This window comes from Zophobas morio, unplaced genomic scaffold (genome assembly GCF_036711695.1).
Source record: "Zophobas morio isolate AGI-343-1 ecotype UQ-CSIRO unplaced genomic scaffold, CSIRO_AGI_Zmor_V1 ptg000600l, whole genome shotgun sequence".
NCBI lineage: Eukaryota > Metazoa > Arthropoda > Insecta > Coleoptera > Tenebrionidae > Zophobas > Zophobas morio.
Window position 1 is genome coordinate 91,876 of NW_026972703.1, and position 13,458 is coordinate 105,333.

A 13,458-nucleotide genomic window follows, 5' to 3' on the forward strand; every position below is an offset into this window, starting at 1 on the left:
TTTTGCTTCTTCCTTTTGCCTACGTATTTTCCTTGTCTATTTTGAGACCTTTTTTTTAAAAAACATTGACTTCCAGCTTAGTCTTTAATCACCGTTTTTAAACGTGATACTATCACTATTAACGAACGGCTTATCAAGCACTTTAATCGACTGACAGAAGGGCTCATTTATGCGATATTAAATTGTATATAATAGGATTATATTTATTCAAGCTTAATTTTTTTTTTTTTGTACACTACTAAACTGTTGAAAGCTCGATAATTCGGTATATTGACTTCATCATGAACCAAGGTGTTACAATTACTAATAAATTTTCTATATGTTTTAAATAGAGCGATCATTATTTCCTTATAAGGATTGTAGCTGGTGATCAGGGTGGAGGAGCCTGCCTATAGCAGCGACTTTTTTATTAAAACTTACTATTCGGGTTTTCAGTTGTAATAATTACAAAAAATTTTTGCATCACTGCAATAATAATAAGCCTTTTATTAATAAAGGAAGGTAGTTTCCGAGTAAAGAATCTAAGTTGTAATTGGTTTATTCGCTTTTATCTTGATTATTCATTGTTAACCTTATTAAATTTTAATGCAAAAGTTACCAACTCTACACTCAACTTAAGACTAGCTTTTAACTTTACTTGTTAGTTTTACCAAATATCAAAATCTAACCTTTTTTAGCACAAATCAAACTAATTAAGCTTCTCATACCTTAAATAAGAACGAATTAGTTTAACAACGACAATGCTTTCTAAAAAATGAAGCTTACCGATTATTTATTATGTCGAAGGCATCTCCTCTTCAATGTTGTCCCGACTTGTTATACAAATATAATATTAAGTTGCTTTCATAGATAAGATGCTTTTCTAAAAAACAGAGCCACCTCCTCGTAGTCGAGAAGGCACCTTCATAGTACCTATGCAAAGTAAAAGAGAGGGTGGCCAGATCCAATACTTTCTGCAGCCTTCTCCTGCCCCTTTTGTGGGGACACCTCTCCAGCATTTCGTGAAGCTCCATTTATAAAAAAAAACTTTTAACTAAGAACACTAAAAAGAGGATAAAACATATTTTTTAACCAAAAAAGTAAATAATAGTCCCAGTAACCGATAATAAAGATTATACTTTACAAAGAGAGCCCCGCCACTAAATATAGGCGCAAGCTAATAATTAAAGCTTGCAAGGCCTATTACACTACACTGGCTGCATAAATTTCGCCGACGTAAAAAAATTCTTTTTATTATATGGGTTGCAAACAAATATATATTAATAAACTTAAACGAATAATATATATTTCTTAATGCACCAGACAGTAAAAAATATTTAGCGACAAAAGACTTGTCTATATTTTATATTCCTCAAACTAAGCCCAAAACTCAGCGTTACGTACAAAGTTCTTCACCAGATGGTTTGTATTCTCTATGCTTCTCATCCCGCAGAACTTTTTTCATATCTTCAACTTAAATGGGTAAATATTGACTTTAACTTAAAAAAAACAAATAGTTACTTTGTTCTTTAAGTTGAACAATTTTTGCTTTCTTTTCGTTCAAAAGCATAATAAACTATTATAAGACTATATAAAGCGCCACCAGCGTTAGATAACTAGAACAACCGTAAAAACCTTTGCGTATAGGGACTCCTCCAATATCTTCTTCAGTTCGGCTGCCTTCTTAAGTTCACTTAATGCAAAGTCCCTTTGAAGTGAAAGTGTCTTGTTCTCTTTCTGTAGCGTAATGACGTCTTGCTGTTTTTTAATAAGAAATAAGAAATTGGTCGCGGTTAAATTCATTTGTAGTAAAATAATTTCTTCTTTTTACCCTTAAATCTTTGGTATACTCAAAGCAATCCAAAAAAAACTTTAAAAAAAAAGATTGAGAAGATTCAAGCTTTTGTTCAAAAAGAAGAGCGCAAAATTTGAGCTAAAAGTGGATACAAAGAATCAACTCTACGAGCTATAAAAACAAAAGGTGTTGAAAACTATGTTAAAGATTTAACCGCCATTTTATCCGTTAGCTGCATTTTACAGTGAATAACCTTAAATTTGAATAATTGTAACGATTATTAAATATAAAACTAACAAATTTACTATAGATGTTGCGTTAACATTCACAAGTTCACACCAGTATGGATTTTTCTTCATTTGATTAATAGTTGAACTATGTAAGGCGCTTTTTATGCAATCAAGGTAACGATCCTATAACAAATTCATAATTTACCGCCCGTAAAAACTTTGAAAATTCAAAAAGAAATTTAAATTACCAGAGAAAACTCATTTTCCAAATTGTAACTGTTCATACTTTTTTTAAAATGGTCGAACCCCACTAAAGTGAGAAGAAAAAAAATAATAAAGCTTAATAAAGCTTTAAAATTGAAATAAATAGTTAAGGTAAAGGAAGCTACAATATAAATTACCTACTTGACTCCAAGTGTTCTCACAATCGGTCAAGTACATCAACATCTTTTCCCCGTTATAATCCCACACGTGAAATAGAAAAAAAAGCTTATCAGTATTTTTGCTTTTTATAGGTAGTAAACTTGGGGCCCAAAAATAATTTTCCTCCATTACTAAAAAACTTAAATTAAGAACTCTAAGAAATTTATTAGTAAAAGTTAAGAATTCTCTTGTATAATTCTTCAAGCTCTGGTCACACAAAAAAGTAGTAACGAAAGACTAACTTTTTACACAGCTTTTTCCGCTATGTGAATTTTTACTATAGCAACCTGCTCCTTTGATATTTCCATTTCTAGCCTACCATTATTCTCGTACTATAGTAATGCCTCTCTCCTAACAGGTAAACCCACATCATAATACCGTAGTGGTATAATGCCTTATGTTAAAGAAAAACCTATCCCGCTAACACGCAGTTGAAGGGAATTAACCCACTTTAACTATACGGACCTTAACAAAAGGTATATGTATTTATCACCGAGGATGAAGTTGTCACCGCAGCTTAGTGGTTGAGCATTGTCGCGCAATCTCAGGGTCGCGGTTCAATTCCCGACGGTGCCTACTATAGCATTTTTCTGGTCTGGTGGTTATGTGTGCAACTCCCCTGCGAACAAAGATTCTGATAGACCTAAAGCGCAAACTGATCAATAGCAATCCGAAAAAATTTTTTTTTCATGTGTAAAATCTTTAATCTGTTTAATTATTGATTAAACTGGCTTTTCCTGGTACTCAAGCTATTTAATAAAGATACTTTACGTTTTTTTTAAAGAGAATTAGTCTACATGTACTATTAAAACAATCTTGAAATTGAATCTTTAAACTCTCAACTTAGCATTCAATGGTTATGCTGAGTGCGTCACGCGGATGGGGGACTCGTGCGTCGCCTACGTCTTGTAAGTGTGCTCTCTCCATTAAAAGAGTAGCGTGTCCAGTTATATCCATTAGGAAAGGGCGAGAACATTACCTTTAAAGATTGTGACCAACGACTTAACCTGTAGCCCTAAGTGAACCTTATAATTGCACGTTTTTTAAAAGGCGCAGTTCGATTTACCTCACTTGAAGAAAGGACAATATTGCCTGTAAGTCGAAGATTCAGAGAACAGATGCATATGTTATGCTCGGTTAAGTACACAACATCTACAGCCTTCGCTTACTGCGCAACGGGAGCTTACTTTCTCGCCATGCCAATTTAATGACCTCCGAGTTATCCACTTGAGGCCACCACAACTTTCCATGCCGTTGAAAGTCAACGGTCTCGGCAGCACTAAGCGTCACTTTTGAGAAAACCAATATCACCGCTAAAATGCGTCTCGAGATGACGTAAAAGGCCCTGACATAGTGATATGATAAAATTGACGACGAAAACAACTTATCAGTGGCGTAAAGGCGATCCGCTTATGAGGAATGTCGCTCTTATAGAGTGCAAATAGCAGCAGTGAGGGAGACAGCCTTGCCGGCCTCTCACTGCTAGATAGAGAGGCGGCGACAGTGCAGCACCCAATCGTGCTCTGAAGAGCCGGCCGTTTAGGTAACTTGTGCGCGTTCTGTGAGCTCCGAGGGATTGCCAAAGTCTGCAGAATGCGTAACAGGCCTTGATGCCGGTTACAGAGTTTTGGTACATGGCGACTACCGCCACGTTCCTTTGCACTGATAATAGAATTTTAGTAAAGGTTTCAGGGCTAATGTCTTTCACCGCCCTTTGATGATTAATTTAATCTCATCTGTGGTGGACAACTCCAAAAAAAATTAGTAGTATTAACCGAGATAAAACTCGGCTAGAGGGGTGCGTTATAGATGTTTGAGAAGGTAGACGGCAAACACTGGGAGTTCTGCTAGTGCTGGTCGAGATGTATGCCCCCAATTTGTGACTCGCCTGACCAATATCAGAAAAAGATGCGATCGTTGTTACCAGCCTTCAGCACTTATTTCTATTTTATGTTGTCTGATTAGTTGTGTAATTGTGTCATCAGTTTTTTCTACTATGTCAATGAGAAGGCGGTAAAGGAGGGAAGTGACTAATCTTGGCGTAGTTGCGTTGCTGTGAGCTTCTGTCACTGCGCGCTCGAGTAGACAGCAGTGTTAGGAAATCAGGAATTTCCAAAAGTGAAAAGAACGCAAGAGCGCTTTCTCGAGCCATTAGATAAATTCGCACGAATTCTAATAAGATCAGGATTATTTCTTTAAATGTTATTTTTTCGTCATTTATCCCGAACAGAAAAGGGAAAGTTTCGATAGTTCTTCCAGGGCCTAACTAGCCGTTGAAGACATATACTCCCTAAAGCATTGAAGTCAACCACGTACAATGTTCTCGCGTTTTTTTACGTGTGTAGACTGTGTTCCTATCCGTGTGCTTCCGCGTAAACTTCAGGGATGTAGCCGTTTGATTTTTGACCCGGATGGTTTGCTTGCCAGTTATAACCTCTGCAAAGAATGGCTAAAGGGCTTGCATAAATAGAGCGTCAAGATCGAATGAATGTTAGTGATATGCTGGAGGGCTTAGAAGTTGCAGTCATAGTCACAGGTCCCTGCCTACTTAAGGTGGAGGGCGATAACAACAGCCTCAACCCTTACAAAGCTGTGGCAGAGCTATAAAATAGTGTTGAATGCTTCATTTATTAATAGCGACGTTGCAAAAATAAAAAGGCATATTAGAGAGAGCTGCGTTCCCTGACGACCCAGATATATAATTTTGCTACGCATTAACCCATGCGATTCTAGTTTTTTATTTTGGAGGTCCTTTGCCTTTTAAAACAGTAATCGAATGTGTTTACGCATTACAAACGGATTATCAGTCCTTCACGACCTTGAGCATGGTGAGAGATTCGTCATTAGCATGGCTAACAGTCGCCACAATATATCGGTTTTGCCCAGAAGTTCTTTCTGTAGCTGACCTGCTGAGTTTGCTTAATCAGCGTTCGCTGCAGGGAACGCTGAGCTGTTTTGTCTTGAGGCAGGAAGTATAAGAAAGAGTCGGGATAGTGACAACAGTTGCTATCGAATGTCATCGCTGTGTAAAGATCGGCTTAGAAACGATCCCATGGTGGTAACACTTTCAAGCTCGCTAGTTAGCAGTGTGAGCCTCATTACAATCCAGTCACCTGTGGCAACAATGACACTGACCCGCGCTTTTTCGTAGTTCCTCCCACTAAAATTGAACACGGAAAATAGTCTTGAATTCGAACAACTTTTGTCGTTCGGTTCTAAGTATATGCCTCAGCACCGGTGGTAACGGATACTTCTTTCATTTACCATTAACAGTATCTTCTTTATGAATTCCTGCCACTCAGAGAGTGTGCTGCCTTGTGCTTGCAACTCCTCCTATTCTTTGGATTTGTTAGGATTTGTTAAATTTACAAAAAATTCTGCAAAGAATAAATTTGCATTGCTTGTCCTCAGGTAATAAGGGCAGTGTGAGGCCTCCTAATTACGCTTGACTGCTGTAATAGCATGGTATTCATCAGTTATTGTGGAAACCTGGTTTTAATGCTCATATTTTTTGGACTCGGAGCTTTTACGCCATTAGTTTGCAAAAGTTGCACAAAAAGGGGTTCTTTTGTTTAAATAATAAAGGTAATGGATGAGAGCTTCCCTTATATAAGTTCCCAAAAATACTGCTGCGATAAATGGTTGTCCCTTATTTTAGATACAGCGGCAATAGCATTACTCTACGATGGGCTTCTCTAACCCTCCAGTAACTTTAAAGTTGTTGTTATTCTTAGATGTGCTACATTTTATTTGTGATAATTTAATATTTACCACTACATATATTATAATTATTAAAATTTTGTTCAAATATGTTTTACTTTTATAAATAACGCTATTATAGGCATTATTCATTTAAATTACAACTACTACCACCATTACGCTATTATTACTTATTGCATCGTAAAAATAGCCTTGTCTTCTGTAATAGTTAAAATCTCGCTAGCTTTTAGTAATTACTTCGAAAGCCCATGGTGGTTAAAAAATTTTAAAGTCGAACTTTTGTTAGTTATACTATCAAAGGACTCCTTTCATATTTGAAACTAAGTTTTGCTTTTTTAAATCGTCTCTTCTAAACTCTCTAATAAGTTAACAATAATTGCTCGCTGCTCTTTAAACAAAGAGGATTATATTTATAAAAAAAAATTTTTTTTTAGTCTTTATATAATTTGTAGCACTGGTATTATACGGCCGATCTTTATAGGCTGTCTAATTTAAAACCCTAACGGTGAGAGGAGTTGGGGCACAAGGGCCCACAAGTGTGAGCACTCCTGGTGTTTTAATGGCCCCTACGAAAGATTGGAAAAAATTTAAAGTAAATAGAGTCGCACTCCCGTCATGTGCCTGGAGTGATGGAAAACCGTTAATAACCACCTTTGGGAGAGACAGCAGTAGACGCAAGACCCGAAGCCACCTGGAAACCATCCAGCAAATTGCCAACAAGCCCGCCAGACTTCGAGCTATTTTATTTGCAGCTTACATAGTAAATCTACGCGGAAAAGGGATATAACTAAAAAGCTGTTCTAAATGAGTTAACCACAGATTGAGCGCAATTTTAAAAAAAACTTATTTTATTGCATTTTTGTTTTTATGTTCCCACAAAACTGGACACGTAAGTTTATTACCTAAGTAAAAATAATTATAAACTTTAACGGTTTTTGACTTACCTCCCTTCATGTACAAGTACCATAGATTAAATTTACACTATACCTCGGTACTAAGTATTAAAAAACTTGTAAATGAGGAGATAAGATACTCCCAATAGATCCCAAATGTTCTTATTAAATGTTATTTCCATAAACTATCACAAAAAATACTGAGACCTGGATTGTAAGGAAGAAAAATGCCAATGTTCTTTACATTTTTTTCTTTAATTTTTTTATTTTTTGCAGTATTTTTTATTACTTTATACACGCCTGTGAATTCATCTATTATGTCCCTTTTTTTTAAATCACATTTTCAGCGCTAGGAACGGGATTACTCAATATAAACGAATATCTGTGTGGAAGGATACACTAAAAATAATGGCGAACTAAGAAAATGGCTAAACATTAAACCATTAATACACTATTTTCTGACGAAAAAATAAAGAGGGGAACGATTAAATATGTGGTCCCGTAAAGGGTATTAATACCTTCAAAGAGAGTAAAAGGAGTAACTAAAATTATAAGTGCACGGGATAGAGCACCTAGAGACCTGTATGGTAACCTAAGTGATCAGCACAAGGTAAAGATATGTGGAGCACGTGATTTATTACCCTTCTAGCTGTAACCATGTGTCTTTATACATCCTTAAAGTTTCCTTGTAGGCACAACTTTTTGAACAGTTCTGTCTTATTGTGCTCTAAAGTAGTAATATCCTGGGTGCTCATCACGGGTGAGAAAGTATTTGCCATCAACGCTTTTTCACCTTTTGTGATGCTCTAAATTGGTACAGGCTTTGGCCGCAGCTTGATTCATCGAAGTACGAAAGTATGCAACTTCTAAAGGACAGTACTTCCTCCAAGAAGTAGAGTACTAAAAAGCTTCCTATCACTTCCGCAGAATTCATCAACTATATTTCATGACGACGGAGTAGTTGTCTAAAGTACAGACTTTCATACAAAGGAGTATTATCCACCAAGATGTTGTCGTACTTCGTAGGGTTCTAATACAGCCAGTGAATGCTGCACTCTGCCTGTAGGTCTTGTAGTGCATAGCACCAATTAAGTATCTAACGAAATGCTGAGCTACTTTCTTTTAGCAGTAGTAGGGTTACACATTCTGATCACTCTATCTACATTACACGCTTATTCAGCCTATAAAACTTCTCAAAGGGAAAGCAAGGTAGGCTCTATTGACATTTCATTTAATCTGCGTATGGACCTTCTGCTGTGGATGAAGTTAAGCACTCAAAATATAGTATCATCGAAGGTATAAAATGGTTTGACTGAAGTAGTACTAGTTGCGGATTCATCTGTTTCAAAACTAGTATAAGCCATAGTAGGAACGCACCCTTTGTTTTCTTAAGGAAAAAGGACATTCCGCATAGCCCAAACGTACACTAGTTGCCTTGTCAAGTTTACTGAGTCAGTAAGTACAGCATCAAAATTTGGGGGTAAAGGTTATATCTTTATTGCCAGAGACTTCAAAAGCTTTCAAAGCTGTATCTCTTCGAGATCATGCTTCAAATATCGAAAAGTTTTATAGCGAGTAACGTGTATGAATTAACTGATAAACAGTAGAGTTGATGATACAATTAGGTTAGATAATTTTTAATTTGCGCGCTGTATAACAGAGCTTTTCGCCAAAGGTACTTCGGTAACCAGAATATATAACAACCTCTCATCATGTTAAATGAATAATTACAATGCGATGTGGGGCATTGGGTGGATTGTAGGCCCCGCCTCTAGGGGTTAATTCCTCAACGAGTCCTCGATAATAATTTTTTTTTGCACTATCATCATCTAAGATCAGCTTAGCTTTTAAAGGGGCGTATTACATAGTAGACGTAACCAAGTATAATTTCGAAAGTATTACTCTTTTGTCTCAGCAATCACCAGGTAGTCCCTCTTTTAAAAACACAGACAGAAGACAAGCGTACCTATAATTCACCGTAAGCTTTAGATAATGAATCCCGAATATCGAAGTGCACAATTACATAAACCCGTGTATCTTCCAACGTTTTCTTGCGCTAAGTTCACTGTCGACTCTCAGCTATTTGGCAATAGTCACATACAGTAGATTCATGGGTATCCGAAATATTTTTATTAAACGGCGGTATCAATAGTTCAGTAATCGCTTCGAAAAATGTTCCTAGGCGCCAGTGATTAAAATTAAGGGAACTTCGTTTTGTATGTGGCCAATGAAATTACCAAGTTCCCATAAACTAATATTATTACCATGGGGATATCCACCTCATTACCGCTCATGGTTTCTGTGCTATTCTTGCTGCAGTAGTCACTGCTGTTGAGTTTAGTACCGGTGCTAAAGAGCTAAGGTAGGTCGGTATGTAAGTGACCAATAAAGTTACTTAGATCCAAAACTAATACTATTACAATGAGGATATTTACCCCTCTAACACTTTTTTATGGGTTTATGCTATTCTTGCTTTAAGGGGGAAAATCTCTTGCATCTTTACAAAAATCACATAGTCGGCATCTGTTTGGACGCGCCCTAATCTCGAGCACTTCGATAATTTCTTCTCTCAACAAAGCAAAAACCATCGGACCTTCCACCTCATTCTTCCTCCCCTCTCAGCGTCCCATTCCAGCAACAAGTACAGTATTCACACTGTTAACCATTTTAAGTTTCTTTAAAAATGTCTTGCAGATAAGAAGCTTGAGATATAAATGACGTGGAGTATTGTCGAATAAACTGCTTGAAAAAGCAAGCGGCATTATCTTCGTCACTGACGAAGTTTCCATTAGGCAAAATGTAACATGCTGTGATGCTATTATGCTCACAACATTCGCGTATCTTATACAAATGGTTAGTTTAAAAAGCTCAAGGGGTAAGTTTATACTTATAGCACTTATGGGTTACATCTCTTTCATATTATAGTAGAAGCGATCCCATAATTTACGTAGGGTATAAGTGGTGAGTACGCGACTTATGGTCTGATCAGCAAGGGAGAGCGTAAGGACTTACAAATGTAACCCATCAAATAACCTAAGATAAAAAAAAAGGTTAGAAATTTTAAAAGATATAAACCATATGAATGCAAAGTACTTGCTAACCTCAAAATAAAAGTTTGAAATTCTTAAAGTGGACACAACTGATGAGGAATACAAAATCCTTAACGGGTAAACCAAACCTAGTGTTCTCTAAAAGCACATTAAAATATTATAATGAATAAAAATAATTACGAAATAACGAGTTATCTCGCTCATCTAGAAAAAAATACTCGAGTCTACTACCTTATTATGATATAGTACACGAGGCGGTTAACGAAGTCTAAATAATAATACTAGTAATAATATTCATAATTATTATATTAACTATAATAATAATGTACAAGGTTATCATGAGTCTCCCTTAACAAACATATATTTTATAGAACAGAAAGAGAGATCTTAAAAAACAATAAAGTTAATAAGACATAAAACGTATATAGCATTTATAACAATTATGAATACACTCAACTGTGATAAACTCACTGAAGACAAAATGTTAAGTGGTTTTCTTAATACCCGAAGCAAGACCTACTAATAACAAGCCCCGAATAAAACCTCAACGTCATACAAAACTAATTACTTACAAAAAAGCAATACATTCTGGCCGAACATAATATTAACAATAATAAAAAATCCACAAATTCTAAACAGAAGAGTAATAACACATAGTAAGTACAGAACAGTTAATTTGAGAACACTTACTTAACCAAATTATGAAATGTTATTACCAAAAAGATATATCTGGTCAAATTAAAGAAGATAAGAATAGTTATCCAGCTGAACAGAAAGTCACTATTAACAAAAAGAAAAAAATAATCAAATAAAGCATGAAACCTCTAATAATTATGAAACTGAACCTTTAGGTAATAACTAAATGAAGAAATGATTATTACAAAGCACTACATATCATATTTAATGAAGCCAAAAGTACGAGACTAGAGACTACAGGTGTATGCCGCCAAGGGACTGATATCTTTAAGGAAACAAAAAGTTTTTAGTATTATTTATAGAATTAAATTTTAAATGTGATAAGATTTAACAACCACAAAGGTTACATTACCAAACAACATGCTAGAATCGCCTCAACATGTTCATTGCAAGAAAAAGAAGTTAATTAATGAAAAAAATGTATTGTTTGGTTTTTATCCAAGCCCTTACCGACAGCAGGCTATAACAGATAGAGTTCAAACAGCCCGTCCATTGCTTTTCACTGAGAATTGTCTCCGGACGGCAACGCTAGTAAATAAAACCCGCTTAGGATTAAAAGACAATTTCACCCCATCCTTTCTTGTTGCTTTTGTTCATACTAAATTAGGAAATCCAATTGATACACACATGCCACAAGGCTTTAACCTAGAGAAATGTTTGAAGCGCGTTACAAAAAAGGCAACTTACGTGCTCTACGAATAAAAGTAGCTCTACATGAAGAGAAAATATAAGCATACCTCTTTAACCGTGACCTTACTTGTAAAGTTTATAACCAGGCGACGAAAGCAGTTGTTACTTTACTAAAGAGTATACATCATGGGAGAAAAGCTTTAAGAATAAATAACGATCAAATGCGAATTAAACGTTATAAAATATGTCAAAATCGATGATTGCATATTCTATTATGCTAAAAAGAAAGTTATAACGGGTCTATTGTAGATAACTGAACAATTATTAAAAAATAAAATGCCACTATTAAGTAGGAATTTAAAATTACGTCCACCCAAAAAAATAAATACAATTTTTGGGGCTCCTATCCAATAAAAAATAGCTATCTTACTAGGGACCAAAAAAAGCTTGTTGAGCACATAACAAGCTTCGAATTGTAAATAAATAGATATATAATACCGCTACACGCCTACACCATATATTTACTCCTAAAGATCTGGGGGCTGTAACTGGGCATTTAATTGCCTACTTGATTCTTTGGGTGACACAGCGAACAACACTAGACCTGATATAGCTTGTGCAACCTTACAACTTTGCAGGTTTGCCATAATGATAAAATGCACTTGTCACTAGCAAAACGTTTACTAGATTACTGATCTGGTAAAAGATATAAACTGCTTTAAATTATTAAATCGAAAAGAGATTGTGAACAGATGCGCCCTGGGCGCATACTATTATACTATTTAATGAAAAACAATAGACAAAAACAAATTACATAACTCCACGTGTAATATATCGTATTTAGCTAACTACTTGAAGACAGCGTAGCTATGGAAAACATAACCAAAGAAATATTACCCGATATTGAGACAAAATTTCACATATACAGATAATGAAGCTGTTAAATCGGTAGATAAGGGGAACGCCTCAAACAAAAGGTTAAGAATTGTAAATATACCTTACCATCACATTAAACATGAGCGCCAAAGAGAGAACTACGAGCTGAGCTAAAAAATTACAATAAAGAACTTGGCAGACATATTAAGCCGTTTGCGATACAGAACACACTCCCCTACTAGTGAAAAAAATACTTAAATGGTACTTCCACTAGAATTCTACAGTTAAAGCTTTAAAAAGAAACACTTCTAGAAATTTTCTAATAAATTAACATAGCGTTTTTGGCTTACTTTTTTTAATTTTATATTATTTAATACCTTTTTATAAGTTAATGTACAGGCGACTCTTTACATGCTAAATTTTAGGACTTGGCTTTTTTGTGCATATTTAAATTGTTTTGCTTATATTAAGCAGTCCGCACTCGAGGATACTAAGCATCTGCAAAAGTCAAAATAATAATAGAAAACCTATGCAGCTTATTTAATGGTCGTTGGCTTTAGTAAATTATCCATTAATATATTTATATTGTATTTTTTTACTTTATGAATAAACACTAAAAGTAATACTTATTATTACTCTTAATATAATATTTATGACTTTGACAAAACTAATTTTTATAATTCGAGGGAAGATTTTATAACGGTCTATGAAGATAAAAGGCCCCAAACTGACGGAAATTAAAGCAATAAAAAAATCAGAAACTTAATAATAAATAAAGTAAACCCAAACCTAATTAATAGGAAATACACAAAAAATATAAGAAAAACAATTATAGAACAAAACCTAAGGTCTTTCGATCAGGTGGAAGGTTTTCAAAATTTTATCCTGGCAAACATCCTTAGAGTTGCCAAATTAAGAAGTGTAGGCACTTCGGGTTTCTAACAGCTATTAGAGACTAAAATTAGTATTAAACGCTTTATTAGACCATAAATATAACTAGTATGTAAATTTTTTAACTTTAATGGAATTGCTACTAAAGACATACTCCAAGTGCCACCTCAAACTTAAACCAGTGTAGCAGAGAAGGACTGTGGCCTTTTAGTCATGTTTTGAATACCTTAGAAGCTTACTGACAAGTAATTATAAAACCTATTATAAATGATGGA

General features: G+C 35.1%; 1 protein-coding gene across 2 annotated transcripts; it reads right to left on the bottom strand.

Annotated features, from left to right (window-relative positions):
- Positions 1–614: 614 nt before the first annotated feature.
- On the bottom strand, positions 615–2,628 carry LOC135121529 (DNA repair protein XRCC4-like). Of its 2 annotated transcripts, none has more exons than XM_064045835.1 (11): positions 2,406–2,628; positions 2,253–2,314; positions 2,080–2,187; positions 1,989–2,027; positions 1,811–1,912; positions 1,615–1,737; positions 1,501–1,555; positions 1,384–1,452; positions 913–1,007; positions 766–812; positions 615–707 (listed from the first exon to the last, which is right to left on the bottom strand). In XM_064045835.1, the coding sequence occupies exons 1-9, from the start codon at positions 2,554–2,556 to the stop codon at positions 913–915; spliced, it is 804 nt and encodes a 267-aa protein (XP_063901905.1). In that variant the 5' UTR covers positions 2,557–2,628; the 3' UTR covers positions 615–707; positions 766–812. The 2 variants fall into 2 exon arrangements, with proteins under 2 accessions (XP_063901905.1, XP_063901906.1); XM_064045836.1 differs by having other exon boundaries at positions 2,410–2,451.
- Between the last annotated feature and the right edge of the window lie 10,830 nt (positions 2,629–13,458).